Raw genomic sequence first — 20903 nt, 5'->3', positions numbered from 1 at the left:
TAAATCAAAGCACCTCAACAAAATCTAGTATGAAAGAAATAAAGTGGGATAGGTTCAAATAAGTTTGGAAATTTCTGAGTAGGAGAAACTGAAGAACTATAGTATTCAAAAAGCTCTCCCTACCAAGTTCTTTAGCCAGTATAATTTAAATCCAATGCCAGGATTTTAATAATAAATAAATTAAAGCCATGATACCCTAAGTCACTGGTTCACGCCAGTATTTTCTAGGTTTATGAGTAATGTAGCTGATTCAGTGCATTTTGTCCAAATGGAGTGCTGGCAATTACCTGCGTAGGTCAGTTGCATGTAAGGCAACTCCCTGCCAACTGACCTATCACTCTGGCCCCTGTCTTTTTGTTCTTGACGCCTACTTCTTTCTAACTACTTATGCTGACTGTGTTTTTCTCTCACAGTCCTTGAGAGAAGACAGGGAAAAAAAACTATTTCCTCTGACTTCTGTCATCAAATATTTGTTTAATATGATTTTTAAATGTTTTGTATTTTTTATTTTTATAAGGTTGTTCACAATAATTTATTACATTCAATATTTCAACACCAAGCCCACCACCATTACACCTTCACACCACCATTATTTCGAATTTCTTTTTATTAGCTCCCTTTATTTATTTTTTTTATTTTATCACCATGTGGAAAGTTACAAAGTTCTCAGGTTTATGTCTCAATTATACCGTATTCAAACACCATCCCTTCACCAGTGCCCATATTCCACCACCAAGATCCCCGGTATACCCCCCGCCCCCCACCCCAACTGTATAATTGATGAATTTCACTTCATTTTCTCTTCACCTTGATTACGTTCCATATTTTAACACAAAACTCACTATTGTTGTGGGAGTTATACCCCCAAACAAGATAGCCCTACTAAGGAAGCATTTGATAATTAGTTTTCCATTAAAAGATTGTATGTTTTCAGGTTTTAGAAAAGGTCGAGCAGCTGCGTTAGAGGCCGCGCGGCTCGGATGTGTCCCCGTCCCGAATCCCAGAGCCATGTTAGTTGCTGCTCAGTGTCGCCAGGGCTCCATCTGGAGAAGGTGTTGTGGCTGCACCTCCACCTTCCGGCTCCCCGGTGTTGTTGGCCCCAATTCGGGTCCGGAGCATTTTCCGGGCCGTGTTGCTCACCAGAATGCCTGGCCGCTTCTCTGTTGATTGTGGCAAGATGGCGCCGAGGGTGGGTCGAGGGCGTGACTTCCAGTGGCCGGGTCCACTTGGAGCTTGGGCTGGCATATTATTTCGAATTTTACCATCACCACTCAAGCCTACCCCAAAGACAGATCCTAAATAATTTATTTTGTATTGCTTGTTATGAAGCATCTGCTAAAAATGATCAAAAACTATTTCCTTAGAGGAAAATGTGTGAAGATTGTTCTAGCTAAGCCTGGATACATTAAGGTTGATCCTTGTGTATGTGTATATATATATGCAAATATATATATAAATAGATATATATTTATCAAGTCGGTTGCCTTATACTTTATACCCCATCAAATGTGATGTGCCACTCCTGGTACATCAGTTGCTTAGAGAATGAGATGTCACTCCATGAATTCTAAAATTTAAATAGGGTGATAGAGGTGGAGTTAAATTTTTAACTGGATGATGACTTTGGGGTCTGGATGTGTCTCTGCAATTTGTGACTCTTGTCCAAGATTTATTTGTGAGTCTCTGGGTCATGGCCGTTAATGAGCTTATATGTTGCCAGAGTAATATTTCTTATCCTAGAGAAAGGATCAAGTTACTTTACATTTGAGAAACATAGCCAGTACTTCACACTCAGTATATTTTAAGGGTTTTAGAACTATTACTTGGTTTTTAAAATATATGTGTGCAATCAGTGTTTACCTCACACAGTCAGCTTCAGCATAGTGCCTCAAGATGGAAGAAACACACGTGCCCGGAGAATGGGCACATTCATGTCATGACTTAAGTTTCTCAAAGAATACCACCGAGGGTTTGATTCATATATTTATTAAAACGTACCCCAAGTCCTCTTCCCTCTGCTGTTGCCCACAAACTATATTCACCAAGCTCGCTGTGCTGTCCATGGCCCCATTTTAGCTTCCTCAGAAGTTCCTCAGTTTCCCTCAAACAAAGTTGCACAGGCTTTTCCCACCTGCCTTTCTAACTCTTTCTATCCCTTGTTTATTCCTTTATCCCCAGGGTAAGGCAGATAGGTATATTTTTAGCAGATCAGGTCATTTTCCATTTTCCATTCTCCTTCCCTATCCTCCCCACTGGTCTATGCAACCCAATTAGCTGAGGTATATTTTTTCTTCTTGCATGGCAAGGAGATAGAATGAGGAAGACAATATTTATATTGGTGATGGTGGGCTTTTAAATTTTTATTTACTTAAATAACAATGACATACACAGTTACAAAATTGTGCATGATTGGGTTTCAGTCATATAATGTTCCAACAAATGCCAGACTTTTAAAAAAAATGTCACACATCATTTTTTTTACATTTCAGCAAAAACATAGCAGTAGTACTAAAGATATCAAAGCAAAAAATCTTGAAATCAGTGTATACAAGAAGAGAAAGCATGAAATTCATCGGAGGTAAAAGAATTGCCTGATGACCTTCTAGTTAGATGTGAGGGAGGGAGGAGGGAAAGGATTTTCATTTCAAAGGCTTTAAAAATGCTTGTGTTTTCACAGACTCAAAGAGTTTGCTAAACTGTATGACTCTGTTCGTAATGAAAGAAATAAGTTTGTTAAGTTGCTTCAAAGAGTTCACCAGAAAGCAAATGAAATTAAAGAAAGGTATAAAATGTCACAAAATGAATTGGAAATTTTAAGAAACAGTGCAATTACACAGGAAAGGTAAGTTACCCTTTCTATCACCCTTTCAAAAGTTTGTCTTCTGATTCACTGAACTCTTAAATATCTTGGAGACAACAAAATAAAAAATTATCATCTTTTACAAAGCTAGAGAAGTACTTTGTCAAAGTCCTGACTTTCCAGATATAACTTAACCATCTGGATGTGATTCCTTATACTTCTACTGTTTGGGAGCCATTATTTAAGTGAACAAAAGGCTGAAATATACAAGCGTGTTTACTATGTTGATTTTTTACTTACCCAATAAAAATATAAATGAAATCATAAAAATATAAATATAATCCTTGACTTTATAATTTTTATTGAAAGTTAGAAGAACAATTAAATGTTTATTAAATAGTATCACCTGGTTATATATTTGAATAGCTGGATGTTCTCTGACTGGGGGAGTCAAGCCCAGGGGCTTAAAGAGGTGACTTTCTACATCAAATCCCACCCCTGCTATTTACCAGTAGTGTGGCCTTGGACAGTTTACTTCTTTGGTCTCACTGTCCTTACCCATACCAATAGCTCTCACTGGATAGGACTTTCTAATTGAATAAGCAAACCTATGTAAAAACTCTCAGGTGTGGTCCACAAGTGGTTGTTTTTAGTCACTATTTACAAGAGTTGTTGGCCTCTTTCTTATCTTTCTTATCTATGTACTAAAGCTAGAGGCTCTGCACTTTTTCTGATGGCTATCATTTTCCAGTTTCCTTTTATATAGATATTATAAATAATTTGGGTTGGAGTGATAGCACAGCAGGTAGGGTGTTTGCCTTGCACAGGCACGACCCAGGTTCAATTCGTTCGTCCCTCTCGGAGAGCCTAGCAAGCTACTAAGAGTATCCCGCCCACACGGCAGAGCCTGGCAAGCTCCCCATGGTATATTCGTTCGATATGCAACAGTAATAAGTCTTACAATGGAGACATTACTGGTGCCCACTCGAGCAAATCGATGAACAATGGGAGGACAGCGCTATTATAAATAATTTAAATTAAAATAAAGTTTTAAAATATTGCAAAATGACATCCTATGGGGGGTTGGGGTTCAGAGAGAAAAGAGGGTTAGAGGTAGCAGGAGGAGGGATTGATGTGAAAGGAAAACTTGATTTTCTAATCAAGTCCTCATCTCACATGGGAATAGAATATCTTTTATAGACGGCCTGCTTTCATTCAGGATTTACTATGATACTATACTTAGTATAAGCAATAGTATAAGCTATGAGTCTCTCTGCCCTTAAAAGAATTTGGTGTGGGGGGGCAGAGTGATAATACAGTGTGTAGGGCACTTTTATTTCTTTTTTCTTTCCTTTTTTTTTTAACAATGTAGGAGTACTGCTATTTGTTTAGCATTGATTCAGCTGATTGAATTGGGCATGAACTCCACATTACTTTTTTTTTTAATTATATCACTGTGAGATAGAGTTACAAAGTTTTTATGTTTGAGATTCAGCCATACAATGGTGAAACACGAGTAGGGCACTTTTCTTGCATACTGCTGACCTAGTTCAATCCCTGGTATCCCATGTGGTCCCACAAGCACCACCAGGAGTAACCCCTGAGAATCTCTGGATGTTAACACCAAATAAAACAAAGCAAAGAGAACTGGGACTCTGAGAATAGCAGGGCAATAAAACGGTTGCTACTGTCTCTTGATTTGATAATTTAGGGCAGCAAAGACTATGACCTCAAAGGATAATGTTCTAGTCTGGATGGAAAGAGGATTGAGATGTGACATTTCTCTTAAAAAATATACATAAATAAATAAATAAATAAAATAAACTTTATTTTATTTAAATAAATCTGAGATCCGACATTGCTCTTAAATAAATAAATAAATAAACTTTTTTTAATTAATTAATTTATTTTTAATTAGTGAATCACCATGAGGGCACATTTACAGATTTATACACTTTTGTGCTTATGCTTCCCTCATACAAAGTTCGGGAACCCATCCCTTCACCAGTGCCCATTCTCCACCACCAGTAAACCCAGCATCCCTCCCACCCTCCCCGATCCCATCTCCCCCCACCCCACCCTGCCACTGTGGCAGGGCATTCCCTTCTGTTCTCTCTCTCTAATTAGCTGTTGTGGTTTGCAATAAAGGTGTTGAGTGGCCACTGTGCTCAGTCTCTAGCCCTCATTCAGCCCGCAACTCCCTTCCCCCACATGGCCTTCGACTACATTATAGTTGGTGATCCCTTCTCTGAGTTGCCCTTTCCCCAGAATGTGAGGCCAGCCTCCAAGCCATGGAGTCAACCTCCTAGTACTTATTTCTACGATTCTTGGGTGTTAGTCTCCCACTCTGTTATTCTATATACCCTAGATGAGTGCAATCTTTCTATGTCTGTCTCTCTCTTTCTGACTCATTTCACTCAGCATGAAAGTTTTCATTTTATTTTATTTAAATTTTATTTTATTTAAATAAATCTGAGATCCGACATTGCTCTTAAATAAATAAATAAATAAATAAACTTTTTTTAGTTGATCACCATGGATCACAGTTACACAGTTACTTATAATTCAGTTTCAGGTAGATCACAGAAATTTCTGTAGTGTGCCATGATGAAGGTTGTCCTAACTACCAATACTGTTATTGCAAGGGACATACTAAACCCAGAGCTACTTTGCTGCCGCTTATGTTTCTCAGGTCATCACTATTTTTTAAAATAACAAACAAAAGCATAATTCTCTCATTATTTTTTAAAGAAAGCTGCAAAATTCCATGTTAAAATATGCCAACAATACGACCATCAGACAGAGCATGCAGAATGATGTGTGCAAAGTTGTGGCCAGACTTCAGAAAATGAAAGAAAGGAAAGAGGCCCAGTTAAGTAACATTGACAGTCTTGCCAGTATGATCACAATGATTGAAGAGGAGATGGTACAGCTGCGCAAAAAGTATGAAAAAGCTGTTCATCATCGAAATGAAAGGTAAACAAGAAAGGGAAGTACTTAACATGAGGGCAGATGAGGGCAGAGCACCCAGTGATCCTCTTTAGAAATCTTGCCCCTTTTTCTCTGCAAACATAACAGTGTTTGGGGGGGGGCATTTATAAAGTGGTTTCAGAGCCTTTGAGAAGGGAGCATCAGGATGCTGATTGCATGTTTTGCTTGACAATAAGAAATTCTGCCTTAGAGAGCCATCTCGAAGGTGGCTGCCTGCCACCTTAGGAAATTTCCATTGAATAAAAAGTCCTTCTCCAGATTACCATTTAGGATACTTCTGATGCCTTCCTATTCTTTTAGTATTAAATCAGTCTTTGGATCATCGTATCTGTTTGCTGTTGTTGTTGTTGTTATTGAATCACCATGTGGAAAGTTACAAAGCTTTCAGGCTTAAGTCTCAGTTTCACAATGCTCAAACACCGTATCTGTTTTTAAGACAGGGTTTGGTTTTACTGTGATATTTGTTAAGTAATTCTCTCAGTTCATTTTCTACGCAAGTAAGATCTTTAGGAGTAATGTCTTTTCCAGTTACAATTATGTCCTTCATCTGAGAGATCTTAAAGTGAGCCTTATAGTAGTTACAACCTGAGAGCATATGTTTCCTTCTGCCAAACCTCGATTGCATGTTATTCTGTAGAGTTCTGTGCCCTCAGACTAATAAAAGGTGGTGGTGTTGTGAAGTCGGCAGGCCCTCACAGGTGGCTTATATGAAGTGGAGAGGAGAGAGATGGTCACTTTTTCCTGACCCACCTTTAGCACCTCTCAACCAGCTGGAAAGACTAGGACTGATAAAGTCTTCAGATAATCCCCTGCACAGGCCAGAGCCCCGCCAGCCCCATTAGGTGGCCGTTAAGCCACACTTGACATCCACTTGGTCTTCCAGGCATGGGAGTTAATCCCCACTACCCAATTTCTCAGGGAGCTGTGGACTCAGGCTGGAACGAGGAATTGCTCTTTGCAGGAAAATAAAATCAGTCCTAGGCCTTACCCCGAGCTTCCAGGTCTTTTTCCTCCCCACAGAAAAGACTTTCAGGAATAGGCTGAAAGGGACTGAAGGGAGGACGGAGACAGGAGGGGGGGGAGATGGAGAGATAGAGGGAGGGAGGGAGAGATAGAGAGGTAGGTAGAGAAGGAGGGAGAGAGAGAGGGAGGGAAGGAGTGAGGGAGGAGGGATGGAGGAAGGGAGGGAGAGAAGAAGGGAGGGAGGGAGAGAGGGAGAAAGGGAGGGGACATATCTCAAGAGGGGAGATGCGGGTGACACATGTGTTTGTCCACATGGACACAAGCAGCACATGAGCTTGGGCAGCATATGAGCATGCTTCCTTTGTTCGAGGTGGATTTTATAGGAGTTTTCCCAAGCTTCACCACTTGAGGCTTTTACTTAGGTAAGAGTCCTTTGCTAGGGTTGTTACCAAGGGGGTAGAGTTGGGAGTGGTTGATGGTTCTCTTTCCTTTCCTCTGCTGGAGCTTCTCCTGGAGGGGGTCTGGCCTTCTCTGGGTCTGTTGGCACCAGGTGGTTTTATCAGACCTTAGTTCCTGTGTCCACAAAATGGGGTCTTTGTAACTTTGGGGCTATTGGTTTTATTACTTGCCAAGAATTGCGTTGCCATGAGAGGGCCCTTCCCCGTCTACCTGCCTACATCAGTTGCTCCTCATTTCTGTTGTCAAAAAAAAAACTGGATTATCTGTACCTATATGTTCATTGCAGCACTGTTCACAATAGCCAAAATCTGGAAACAACCTAAGTGCCCGAGAACAGATAACTGGTTAAAGAAACTTTGGTACACCTACACAGTAGAATACTATGCAGCTGTTAGGAGAGATGAAGTCATGAGATTTGCTTATAAATGGATAGACATGGAGTGTATCATGCTGAGTGAAATGAGTTAGAAAGAGAGGGACAGACGTAGAAGGACTGCACTCATTTGTGGAGCATAGAATAACATCACATGAGGCTGACACCTAAGGACAGTAGATACAAGGACTAGGAGGATTGCCCCATAGCTGGCAGCCTGCTTCATGAGTGGAGGGAAGAAGGCAGATGGAATAGAGAAAGGATCACTAAGAAAATGATGGCTGGAGGAATCAGTCGGGATGGGAGATGTGTGCCAAAAGTAGATAATGGACCAAACATGATGACCTCTCAGTGTCTGTGTTGCAAGCCATAATGTCCAAAAGTAGAGAGAGAGTATGGGGAATATTGTCTGCCATGGAGGCGGGGGAGGATGGGAAAGGGGGGGTATACCGGGGATATTGGTGGTGGGGAATGTGCTCTGGTGGAGGGATGGGTGTTTGATCATTGTGAGATTGTAACTCAAACATGAAAGCTTGTAACTATCTCACGGTGATTCAATAATTTTTTTAAAAAGCTGGATTATGAAGAGCCAGTGAAATGCAAATAAAACAAAATATAGAGCAGTGATTAGTCCCCAGGTCACCATGTGCACACAGGATTTGAGAAAGAAGCAAATGGAAACAATGAAAGACATTCTCTGGGAGATTCATGGCATTAGAGAGGACCCTGAAGAGAGCACCATTTTTTCTTTATTAATTTATTTTAGCTCCACTTTTTTTTAAAGAACTGGCGTATGTTTTCTTGCAGAGGGCACTAGAGGAGAAGTTTAACTTGACTCTGGACACAAACAAAAACATGTAGGTAGTGTCCTCCCAGGCCCTGGTCAGATTCTCAAGGCTGGAGTTAAGAGATTTCTTGCTTTGTTTCTTCCCCATAATTCTCCTCATAAGGAGGACTCTAGCCCCTGGCATAGTGACAATGGACAGAATTTCATCTGTTTATGGAGACATTTGAATCAGAGACATTCAACTATAAAAGAACCTAATGGACTTGGCAAGTAACAGAGAGCAGAACCACTACAGAAACACATTCTTTGGCCTCTGGACTGTGTACTTCTGGCTGAACTTGGGTGGCAAACTTGGTCCAGGAAAAGGGTCTGCAGAAAATTAGACTCTGGGCTTATTCTGCTCTTGCTTGGGAAATGGCATTATTTCCCACTCTCAGGAAATCTCTGAGGCTTGCAGAGTCAACCACATGGCCAGCACTAGAGTCAGATGATAAACAACCCTCTCTCCCCATTCCCCAGAGAACCTCCAGAGTGTGACATTTACCTAGAAAAACCAATGGTAATCATCAATGGTATCCTAGGACTTTGCAATGGTAATATATATTTTATATCCAAACCCAGAGGGGACCATGACGATTAGGGAGACAATGGCCTCCACACCGTCTCATCCTCTGCCTCTCTCTCTGACCCACAGTGGTGTTCAGCTGATAGAGCGGGAAGAAGAAGTGTGCATCTTTTATGAAAAAGTAAATATCCAAGAGAAGATGAGGCTAAATGGGGAAATTGAATTGCATGTCCTGGATGAGAAGGTTCGATTCCTAAAACTGAAGATTTCTGAGAAGCAGAGACAGATTCTTGTCGCCCAGAAATTAGTGCCGATCAAGAAGTCTTTGGAGGCTGACTTAATAGTGCTCCAGACTCAGGTGAGAGATTCAGGTGCTCCTGAGACACCTCTTAGGAAGATTGCTTTCCTCTTTCCGTGATTAGATTGTAGGTTGTGTCAAACCAGGTGATTCCTACTCCCTCTGAGCATCCATGAGCTGTGCTATGGGTGGAGCCTGTGCTTCAGGCATCTGAAAGAATTTCATTCCCATCAAGCATATTCTGCCTTTTCTGGCACACCAAGACTCAATTCAAGCTCAGTTTCCTCATAGTGTATAGCATCATTCATCCAGATGCTTTGGATCCAGCATAAGAAACACATTCTCCACCACCAATGTTCCCAGTATTCCTCCTCCCATTCCCCACCCCTTCCCACCTCCTGCCTCTGTGATAGGCACATTCCCTCTTACTCTCCCCCTCATTTTTTGCAATACAGGTACTAAGAGGCCATCATATTTGGTCCATAGCTTCCTTTCAGCACATATCTCCCAACTCAAGCGATCCCCCCAATCATCATTAACCTAGTGATCCCTTCTATATCCCAGCTGTCTTCTCTCCCAGCACAGGAGGCAGGCTTCCAACCATGGAGAAATATTCCTGGCCCTTGTATCTACTGTCCTTGGGTGTCAGCCTCATGTGGTGTTATTCCATACTCCACAGATGAGTGCAGTCCCTTGATGACTGTCCCTCTCTTTCTGACTCATTTCACTTACATAATACTCTCCATGTCCATCCATTTATACGAGAATTGCATGATTTCATTTTTTCTAACAGCTTCATAGTGTTCCATTGTGTAGGGGTACCAAAGTTTCTTTAACCAGTTGTCTGTTCTTGTACACTCGGATTTTTTTCAGATTCTGGCTATTGTAAACAATGCTACAATAAACATACAAGTGCAGGTGTCATTTCTACTGAACTTTTTTTTTTTTGCATCTCCAGGATATATTCCCAGAAGTGGTATTGCTGGATCATATGGGAACTCAATTTCTAGTTTTTAGAGGAATGTCCATATTGTTTTCTGAAAAGGTGGACCAATCGGCATTCCCTCCAACAATGAACGAGAGTCCCTTTCTCCCTGCATCCACACCAGCACTGGTTGTTCTTGTTCTTTTTGATATATGTCAGTTTCTGTGGTCTAAGATGATATCTTACTGTTGTTTTGATTTGCATCTCCCTGATGCTTAGCAATGTAGAACATTTTTTCATGTGCCTTTTGCCCACTTGAATTTCTTTTTTGAGAAAGTTTCTGCTCATTTCTTCTCCCCCTTTTTTATGAGGTTGGAGGGTTTTTTTCTTGCAAAGTTCCACCAGTGTCCTGTTTATCCTGGATATTAAGCCCCTATCTGATGGATATTGGGTAAATAATTTTTCCCATTCCCTGGGCTCTTTCTGTACTTTAGTCACTGTTTCTTCAGAAACTTCTTAGTTTAATGTAATTCCATTTGTTTATATTTGTTTCCATTTGCTTGGTCAGTGGTGTTACATCCTTGAATATGCTTTTAGCTTCAATATCATGGAGGGTTCTACCTACATTTCCCTCCATGTACCTTATGGATTCAGGTCTGATATTGAGGTCTTAAATCATAATTTTGATCTGGCCTTTGTACTTGGCACAGGAGTCTGAGTTCATTTTTCTGCATGAAGTTGTCCAGTTTTCCCAGCACCACTTGATGAAGAGCTTTCCTTGCTTCAATTCACATTTTCTGCTCATTTATCAAAGATTGAGTGATCATATACTTGAGAGGCCATGTCAGAACATTCAACTCTGTTCCATTGGTCTGCAGGTTTGTTTCTAGTCCAATACCATGCTGTTCTAATTACTACTGCTTTGAAGTACAGTTTGAAGTGAGGAAGGTGATGCATTCGTCCTCTTTTCCCCAAGGATTGCTTTAGCTATTTGTGGAGGTTTATTGTTCCATATGAATTTCAGGAGTATTTTGTCCATTCCTTTGAAAACTGTCATGGGTATCTTACAGGGACTGCATTGAATCTGTCTAATGCTTTGGGGAGTATCGCCATTTTTACAATGTTAATTTTCCCAACCCATGAGCAGAAGATGTGTCTCCATTTCCTAGTGTCCTCTTTTATTTCTTGAAGTAGCTTTTTGTAGTTTTCTACAATGTATAGGTCCTTCACCTCTTTAGTTAAGCTGATTCAAAGGTATTTGATTTCCTGAGGCACTGTTGTGAACAGTATTGTATTTTTCAATACCTCTTTCTTCTTTTTCCTTATTTGTATATAGGAAAGCCATAGACTTTTGGGTATTGATTTTCAACCTGCCTCTTTACTATATAAACCTATTGCTTGTAGGAGCTTCTTGGTAGAGGCTTTAGGTTCTCTAAGTATAGTATCATGTCAACTGCAAATAGTGAGGGCATGATCTCTTCTTTTCCTATCTGGATGCCCTTGATATCTTTTTTCTTGCCTAACTGCTCTGGCAAGTACTTCCAGTAATATATTGAATAGAAGCGGTGAGAGTGAGCAACCTTATCTTGTTTCCGATCTTATAGGGAAAGCTTTTAATTTTTCCCTGTTGAGAATACAGCTTGCTGTAGGCTTGCGATAGATGGCTTTGACTATATTGAGCAAAGTTCCTTCGACTCCCATTTTGCTGAGAGTTTTTATTATAAATGGGTGCTGGATCTTGTCAAATGCTTTCTCTGCATCTATTGATGTGATCATGTAGTTTTTTATCTTTCCCTTTACTGATATGGTATATTATGTTGGTTGACTTGCAAATATTAAACCATCCTTGCATCCTTGGTATGAATCCTACTTGATTGTGGTGTATGATCTTTTTGATGAGTTCTTAAATTTTATTTGATAGTATTTTGTTGAGGATCTTTGCATCTGTATTTATCAGGGATATTGGCCTGTAATTCTCTCTCTTTTTTTGTGATGTCTATCTGCTTTTGTTATTAGGGTGATATTTGCTTCATAGAAACTCTTTGGAAGTATTTCTTCAATTTCTTGGAACAGCTTGAACAGGATTGGGAGTAGGTCCTCTTTGAAGGTTTGGAAAAATTCACTAGTTAACCCATCTGAGCCAGGGCTTTTGTTTTATGGGAGAATTTTGATTAATATTTCAATTTCCTTGATAGTTATAGGTCTGTTCAGATATCTCAAGTCTTCTTGGTTCAGCTTTGGGAAATTGTAGGAGTCCAGGAATTTATCCATTTCTTTGAGTTTGTCTTGTTTCATGGCATAAAGCTTCTCAAAGTAATATCTGATTACCCAAATCAGCTTTTTCTTTTTTAAAAAATTTTTATTAGTGAATCACCATGAGGTACAGTTACAAACTTATGAACTTTCGTGTTTGCATTTTGTTTACATCCCTCCACCAGTGCCCATTCTCCTCCACCAATATTCCCTGTATCCCTCCCACCATCCCCACCCTGACCCCCACCACCCCACCTGCCTCTGTGGCAGGCATTCCCTTTTGTTCTCTCTCTCCTTTTGGGTGTTATGGTTTGAAATAGAGGCAATGACTGGCCATTGTGTTTGGTCTATAGTCTGTTTTCAGCTAGAGACCAAACACGATGGCCACTCATTGCCTCTATTTCCTATCCCGTGTGGGTCCTCAAACCACACTTTACTTGGTGTTTCGTTCTCTATCAGAGCTGCCCCTTCCTCCAGTGTGTGAGGCCAGCTTCCAAGCCTTGGAGCCAACCTCCTGGTACTTACCTCTACTATTCTTGGGTGTTAGTCTCCTATTCTGTTATTTTATATTCCACAGATGAGTGCACTCTTTCTATGTCTGTCTCTCTCTTTCTGACTCATTTCACTTAACATGATACTTTTCATGTTGATCCACTTATATGCAAAGGTCATGACTTCATCTCTTCTAACAGCAGCATAGTATTCCATTGTGTAGATGTAACAAAGTTTCTTTAACCAGTCTTCTGTTCTAGGGCACTCATGTTTTTTACAGATTCTGGCTATTCAAATCAGCTTTTTCTTGTATGACTTATTACACTGACTTGTCTGATGTAGTCACTTACATGCATCATTCTCACAATAATCATAAATAAGTAAAAACATTCCTTAACCACAAGGCAACAGCTGATGGGGTGTTAATAAGATTTTTTTTAATTTTTTAATTGTAAATCATTTTATTTAGTTCACATGGTTTACACTATGTTGATATTTATGCATAGGCATATATTATTACACTATCACAATCACCATAGTGACAATGTCTCTCCACCACCATTTGTCCCTAGGTCTTTTCTTTCTCATTTTCTTCTTCCCTATCTTACCCTATGTCCTGCTTGGGAATGTCATTTCTATTATCAGAGTTGAAATATTAGTTTTCATTGACTACTGTCTATTCTTGCTTGTTGTTTTATATTCCATGTGAGTGGAGATCATCCTGTATTTGTCTTTCTCCTTCTGACTAATTTAGGCCAACATGACACCCTGTGTTCTATGTTGTAGCCAAAAGGAAGATTTTATTTTTCTTACAGTGGAGTAGCATTCCACTGTGTATTTTCACCATAATATATTTTCTCATCTGTAGTTGGACATTTGGGTTTCCATATCTTAGGTATCATAAATAATACTGAAATTAACACAGGTGTAAAAAGGTACCTTTTCAATTTAATATGTTTGCATTCTTGGAACAAATAACAAAAGTGGATTCATGGGATCACAGGGTAGCTCTATTTTTAAAAAATTCTTTTAAATCTCCATACTTTTTTCCACAGAAGCTGGGCCCATTTCTAATACAACAATGGTGAATAAAGTTTCCTTCCTTCCATCCCTTGTTAACCATTTTGATAGAATTGGTGAGGAAAAGAGCCCATTTCAAACAGGCTAACTTCAAGCAAGCTAATGCCAGAGAGCAGGACCTGCCAAGGGGTATCTGACTCTGAGAGACACAACATAACCTTGGAGTCTATTCAGGATATCCTTGAGACAGACAGTCAGAGTCTTGCTTTATAACCTTAGTTACCCGGGAATGTATGACAAATGTGTTCATGTCCTTGAGCTGGTTCAGACTCTGCTTTGCAAAATAACAAGCTTTGAAATTTCTGCTTCGGTACTCTCTTGCCAGTTGCCTGCAAATGTCCCAACCCTCATTAGATTTTCTATTCTTTGTTCTGGACCCAGTACTGGAACTTGAGCTCATTTGGTCCACTAGCATAATATACTTGTTCTCTCCCATTTCTCCAGGCACGCTGTTTGGTTTTTTGCTGGCTTTTGGTGGGAACTTCCAAAGTGTTCTCACTGGGGTGATGTGATAGCATATCGTCATTCTGATTTGCATTTCCCCAATAATCAGACATGATGAACACTTTTTCAACTGCCTCTCGGCCTCCTGCATGTGTTCTTTAGAGAAGTGTCTATTCAGTTTCTCTCCTCAATTTTTAATGTTGTTCTCTCTTTTTGCTGTTGCGTTTTGTGAGTGCTTTATATAGCTTGGATATAGTTATTTGTCAAATGTGTGGTGTTCCCATATTTTCTCCTGCCCAGGATGTCGTCTTTTTGTTTTGACCATAGTTTTGACATAGCTTCCTTCCAAGTACAGAAGCTATTTGTTTGATATAGTCCCATTTGTATTTGCTTTCTTTGCTAATGGAATGGACTAATTGAGACATTTCTGAAGTCAGTGATTTGAAGACTTGTGCCTTTGTCTTCCTTGATGCATTTTATGGATTCAGGTCTAACATCAGGTTTTTCATCCATCTTAAACGAACTTTTTGTATGATTAAGACAATGGGCTAATTTTAATCTTTTTGCCTGTAGCTAACCAGTTTTCCCAGCATCATTTTCTTTTTTTTTTAATTAATAGTTTATTTTTAATTAGTGAGTCAACGTGAGGGTACAGTTACAGATTTATACATTTTTGTGCTCATGTTTCTCCCTTACAAAGTTTGATAACCCATCCCTTCACCAGTGCCCATTCTCCACCACCAGTAAACCCAACATCCTCCCCCCCTCCCCAGTCCCGTCTCCCCCCACCCCACACTGCCACTATGGCAGGGTATTCCCTTTTGTTCTCTCTCTCTGATTAGGTGTTGTGGTTTGCAATAAAGGTGTTGAGTGGCCATTGTGTTGTATCTAGTCTATATTCGGCCCGCATCATCTTTCCCCCACATGACCAACAACCACATTTTACTTGGTGTTCCCTTCTCTGAGTTGCCCAGAATGAGAGAACAGCCTCCAAGCCATGGTGACAACCTCCTGGTACTTATTTCTACTATTCTTAGGTGTTAGTCTTATAGTCTATTATTCTATATTCCACAGATGAGTGCAATCTTTCTATGTCTGTCTCTCTCTTTCTGACTCATTTCACTTAGCATGATACTTTCCATGTTGATCCCAGCATCATTTTCTTGAAGAGGCTTTCCTTTCTGAGTTGAATCCCTTCAATTTATTTATTTTTTAATATAACTGTTGTGACTGTGACTTATAATATTATGTTGAATAATAGTGGTAAGAGTGAATATCTTTATCTTTGCCTGATCTTGAAAGAAAAGCTTTCGGCTTTATTTGCCATGGAGTATGGCATTATCTGTGAATTTTTTGTATTATATCTTTTCTATATTAAGTCCTTTCCATCTCCGTTTTGTTGAGTGAGAAGTTTTATTATAAACGGGTATTGAATCTTATCAAAAGTTTCTTCTCATCTATTGATATAACCATACAAATTTTAATCTTTCCTTTTGAAATAATATATTGATATCTGATATCAATATAACATATGAATATAATAATCATCACTGTACACTGTCACTGTCATCCCATTGCTCATCAATTTGCTCAAGCGGGCACCAGTAACATCTCCATTGTGAGACTTGTTACTGTTTTTGGCATATCAAATACGCCACGGGTAGCGCATATATATATCTATCTTCTATACAAATCATATATATATATTACTCTATGATTTGTTGCCTACTGTCTAAATTCCATCAAATATGGTGTGGTAATTATGGAAAGTGGGTAGGAAGTGTCTTATAATGTGTCGGTCCACAAAGTGGCCTGGAGTGTGACAGTGGTTAGGTAGTGGAGGTTGGCTGCCAGGCTGGGTCCCTTGGGGCAGGGAGGGTTCTCACCCGCCCCACTCTGGGGTGCCCTGAGTGAAAACATCCTGGTGCAGAGTCCGGTGGCATGGCTATGGGGGCCTCATTTTATACTCCCGTCTGGGAGGAGCAGCTGTTGAGATATGGAGGGTGGCCAATGAGGAGGCAGGGTGTGGCTTATGGGTGTTATCCCCGAGTCGCTGGAGATTGGGGGATAGCAGGAAGAGGGTCTCTACTTTTGGGTCCCGTTGAATCCAGAGTCCAAGGTCACAACGGTTCGCATTATCTGGGTCCCGTGGGACTTCATTCATGTGTGAGGCTTGGCTGCGCAGTCTTGGAAGTGGCCTGGAGCGTGGTGGCGGTTGGGTAGTGGAATTGGCTGCCGGCGCTGGATCCCTTAAGGTGGGGAGTGTTCTCACCCACCTCCCTCTGGGGCGCCGCTAGTGAAAGCAGCCTGGCGTGGAGTCATAATCATAATATCATATGATATACTTATTTTTTTATGTTGAGCCATCCTTGCATTCCTGGGATAAATCCCACCTGGTCAAGGTGTCTGATCCTTTTGAATTTTTGTCACATTAATTCATTAAGACTTTGTTGCAGATTTTTAAGTCTGTGTTCATCAAGAATACTTATAATATTCTATTTAATTACAGTTTTTGTCTACTTTTGGTATCAAAGTGAGGTTGGCCTGCTATAAACCTCTTCACACCTTCATCTGGATTCTTCTCTACAGATAATTTTGAGGGGGTGGGGCTCATCATCAGAAAGATACTTAGAAGGTCATGTATCTTGAGGATCAAACTCAGTACCTCACTTATGTAAGGCATGTAAGCATTCACTCCAGCCTTTGAGCTCCTCCCTAGTCCCCGACATTATCCAATTTTAAGATTTGTGAAGACAAGAGAGTTTTAAAGTTAATATTTTTTTCTTGTTTTAATAGTTTGCACAGTGTACAGACAGAATAAGAGATCTGGAGAAAGTTTTCATAAATCCTGATGGTCCGAACAGAAGTCACTTCCTTCCAGGAAAAGATCCAACTGAAGAAGAAATGATCAAAAAAATAAATAAGGTAAACATTCTTAAAATAATTTTTATTTTTCCCTTACAGTTCATGAGTCACAGATAACCATGATGTTATGTAGGTAGAGCTAAGCCTCATCATTATTCTGGTAACAGAGATAGGCCTTTCATAGTAATCTAATAGCAGAATCTAAGCTTGACTTTAGACACTGGCCAAACTCTTTTCAAGATGGCCTCCTTTCTCTCACTAGGCCAAGGGTTGAGGGGTTGGGGGGTTGGCATCTTAACTTGTTTGCATTGTCTTCCTGATGGGGGCCTATCAAAGGACCAGCGATGTGGAAGTTCTAGAGAACTTAAAAGGCAGGGAGAGCCAGCATTTGGAAAGAAACCTGAGTGCCCTAGAACAGATGACTGGCTGAAGAAACTTTGGTACATCTATACAATGGAATACTATGCAGCTGTTAGAAAAAATGAGGTCATGAAGTTTGCATATAAGTGGATCAGCATGGAAAGTATCATGCTAAGTGAAATGAGTCAGAAAGAGAGAGACAGACATAGAAAGATTGCGCTCATCTGTGGAATATAGAATAATAGAAAAGGAGTCTAACACCCAAGAATAGTAGAAATAAGTACCAGGAGGCTGTCTTCATGGCTTGGAGGCTGGTCTCTCATTCTGGGTAACTCAGAGAAGGAAACACCAAGTAAAATGTGGTCGGAGGTCATGCGGGGGAAGGGTGATGCATGCCAAATGTAGACTAGAGACTGAACACAATGGCCACTCAACACCTTTATTGCAAACCACAACACCTAATCAGAGAGAGAGAACAAAAGGGAATACCCTGCCATAGTGGCAGTGTGGGTAGGGGGGTGATGGGACTGGGGAGGGTGGGAGGGATACTGGGTTTACTGGTGGTGGTGAATGGACACTGGTGAAGGGAGGGGTTCTCAAACTTTGTATGGGGGAAACATGAGCACAAAAATGTATAAATCTGTAACTGTACCCCCACGGTGATTCACTAATAAAAAAAATAAATTAATTAATTTTTTAAAAAAAGGCAGGGAGAACTCCTCAGGAGAAAATGGTCAGGGGAAGTCTTTTTTTCATTTTTCATTTTTTTAATTGAATCACTGTGAATCACAAAGTTACAAAGTTATTTGTGATTGAGGATTGGGCATATAACTTTCAATAGCAATCACTTCATCAGTGTCCATTTCTCTGCACCAGTGTCCCCAGCTTCCCTCCCGCCCCTCAGCCTGCCTATACGCAGACACTTTTCACTTTCTTATAGCATTTATTTTTCTTCCAGTGTGACCATTTCCCTCCGCCAATGTCATATTATACCCTTCCCTGGTCAATTCCCTTCCCATCCCACCCCTCCACCCCCCACACCCTCACCAGTAGCAAACTTCCTACTGGAAACCAGTTCTCATGCTCTTTGTTACTACTGCCTTTGAGCATTTATTATTTTCCTGTTACGCTCCTTTATATCCAACATCTGAGAAATTATTCTGTGTCTGTCCCTCTCCCTCTCACTACCTTCACTCAGCATGATATTCTCCAGATCATTCACATAGCAGCAAAGTGCAAGATTTCATTTTTTTCTTATGGCCAAGTAGTATTTCATTGTGCTTATATAGCACAGCTTCTTTTTTTTTTTTTTTTTTTTGCTTTTTGGGTCACACCCGGCGATGCACAGGAGTTACTCCTGGCTTTGCACTCAGGAATTACTCCTGGTGGTGTTCAGGGGACCATATGGGATGCTGGGAATCAAACCCGGGTCGGCCGCGTGCAAGGTAAACGCCCTACCCGCTGTGCTATCACTCCAGCCCCAGCACAGCTTCTTTATACAGTTATTTGTTCTTGATTTCTCCAATTGTTTCCAGATTCTGGCTATTGTGAATAGTGCTGTAATAAACACAAATGTGCAAATGTCTTTTCTGCATTGTGATTTTGGACCCTTGGGATATATTCCTAGAAGTGGAATTTTGTTGGGTCAGAAGGAAGCTCAGTTCCTAGTTTTACTGAGAAATATCCATGTTGTCTTCCCAAAAGGCTGTACCAGTTAACATTCCTCCTACCAGAAGCAAGGAGAAGGGTTTTCTTTTCCCTGCACCCACGCCAACACTGGTTGCTGTAGTTCTTTTTGACATGCGCCAGTCTCTCTGGAGTGAGGGTAATATCTCGTTGCTTTGATTTGCATTTCCCTATCATAAAATAGGTAACTCATAGCAATGTCTCTTCATTAAGGGGAGTGGAGATCAGCTGGTGCTCTAAGGAGAAAGGACGATTTTTGACTCGCTTGACATTTTCTCCCCGATTCAACTGTAGCTGGAACTACTGCTGGCCAAGAAGGAGGAGAAGTTACTGGAGCAGGATTTCATCTTTGAACAAGTCACCCGACTCACAGACAGACTCAGCAGCAAAACCCAAGCAGGAAAGGAGGACACGCTGGTCTTAGCCAAAAAGGTATGTTGGCGACCTTCCCTTTTCTCCGCCCTTTCTCCTTTCTCCTCTTTCATTCTCCCAGGCTGCTTTATTTACTGAGAGGAGCACTAGAAAGACCAGGCTTTATGACTGGAGAGACATATTAAAACACAGAGATGACTCCGACAAGTGTCCTAAGCAAGTAACTGTTCCAGGAAGAATTTACTTTGGAGCTGGGGAGACACCTACTCAGATATGGTATTTATTATCTTCATATTTCATGTGCAACAGTAACTCCTTTCTAGTTCCTTGTGAAGGGAGGACCACAGTTCTCCAGCAGTTGTGGAAAAAATCATCCCAAGCCAGAACTCAGACATGGAAGGGGGATCACTGAAGCAAACAGCAATCACATAGCACCTAAACTTATATCATGGGGTACAGTTATTGCTGGGCCTTCTTTGGGAGGAAAAGACAGTACCTGCAGCACCCTCACAAGCTTCCAATTCAAATTCCGGAGGCGGGGTCAGCTTAGGACCACAGAAAATTGCAATAATGCGCCCAGAAAGGAGGGTTGGTGATTCAGATGGGGGAGAAGCCATTCCTGGGCAGGCAGGGAGCTACTCACCTGGCCTTCCACAGGGATTGCTGCCCTGAGAATTCAACCTGTTCCTCGCTCCCTTTGTGCCAAGCATGACACACTGTTCCACCTGGCTAATGCAGGGAAACAGATAAAAAGAAACATCCACAATGCAAATGCGGGTTCCTGAGAGCACTGACTTTCTCATTCTTCGTTTCTCTGAGGCCTGCCTTGCCTGAACTCTAGTGAAAATTCTGAACAAGTAAATAGACTTACAGTGTACCTCATAAAATAAGAAACGTTAAGACCTCCTTAGGCTCATGGACTTTACCTTAATGTATGGGTCCAACATTTCACTAAAGGATGCCTTCATTCCTTTTGCAAAATTAATTTTTCTTTGTTTGAGGGAAGTTACTTTCCGCTAAAGGCTGGCTGGTCCTAGTTGCTGCCACTGTCTCTACAGAAATCAGACTTGGTGCTAGAGCTAAGCAATTTCAAGCTTCTACAAACAGCAGGTGAAGGTTCCAGTATAACTGACCTAGTCCTAGCCTAGGACTTGGATCAACCTAGGACTGGTTTTACCTCACCTGTCTTT

At 40.7% G+C, this 20903-nt stretch overlaps 1 protein-coding gene across 1 annotated transcript in view; it reads left to right on the top strand.

The window, feature by feature from the left end:
• The window catches only part of CCDC146 (coiled-coil domain containing 146), a 122191-nt gene that overhangs the window by 96280 nt on the left and 5008 nt on the right, over window positions 1–20903 (top strand). The window contains exons 11-16 of the mRNA XM_004602131.2: window positions 2490–2578; window positions 2678–2842; window positions 5552–5776; window positions 9068–9296; window positions 17227–17355; window positions 19636–19773. Coding sequence (XP_004602188.2) covers window positions 2490–2578; window positions 2678–2842; window positions 5552–5776; window positions 9068–9296; window positions 17227–17355; window positions 19636–19773 — 975 coding nt within the window. The remainder of the gene's footprint in view (window positions 1–2489; window positions 2579–2677; window positions 2843–5551; window positions 5777–9067; window positions 9297–17226; window positions 17356–19635; window positions 19774–20903) is intronic.

Source organism: Sorex araneus, chromosome 1, assembly GCF_027595985.1.
Source record: "Sorex araneus isolate mSorAra2 chromosome 1, mSorAra2.pri, whole genome shotgun sequence".
Taxonomy (NCBI): domain Eukaryota; kingdom Metazoa; phylum Chordata; class Mammalia; order Eulipotyphla; family Soricidae; genus Sorex; species Sorex araneus.
The sequence above is the reverse complement of the archived record's forward strand: the minus strand, read 5'-3'. Positions and strand labels throughout refer to the sequence as shown.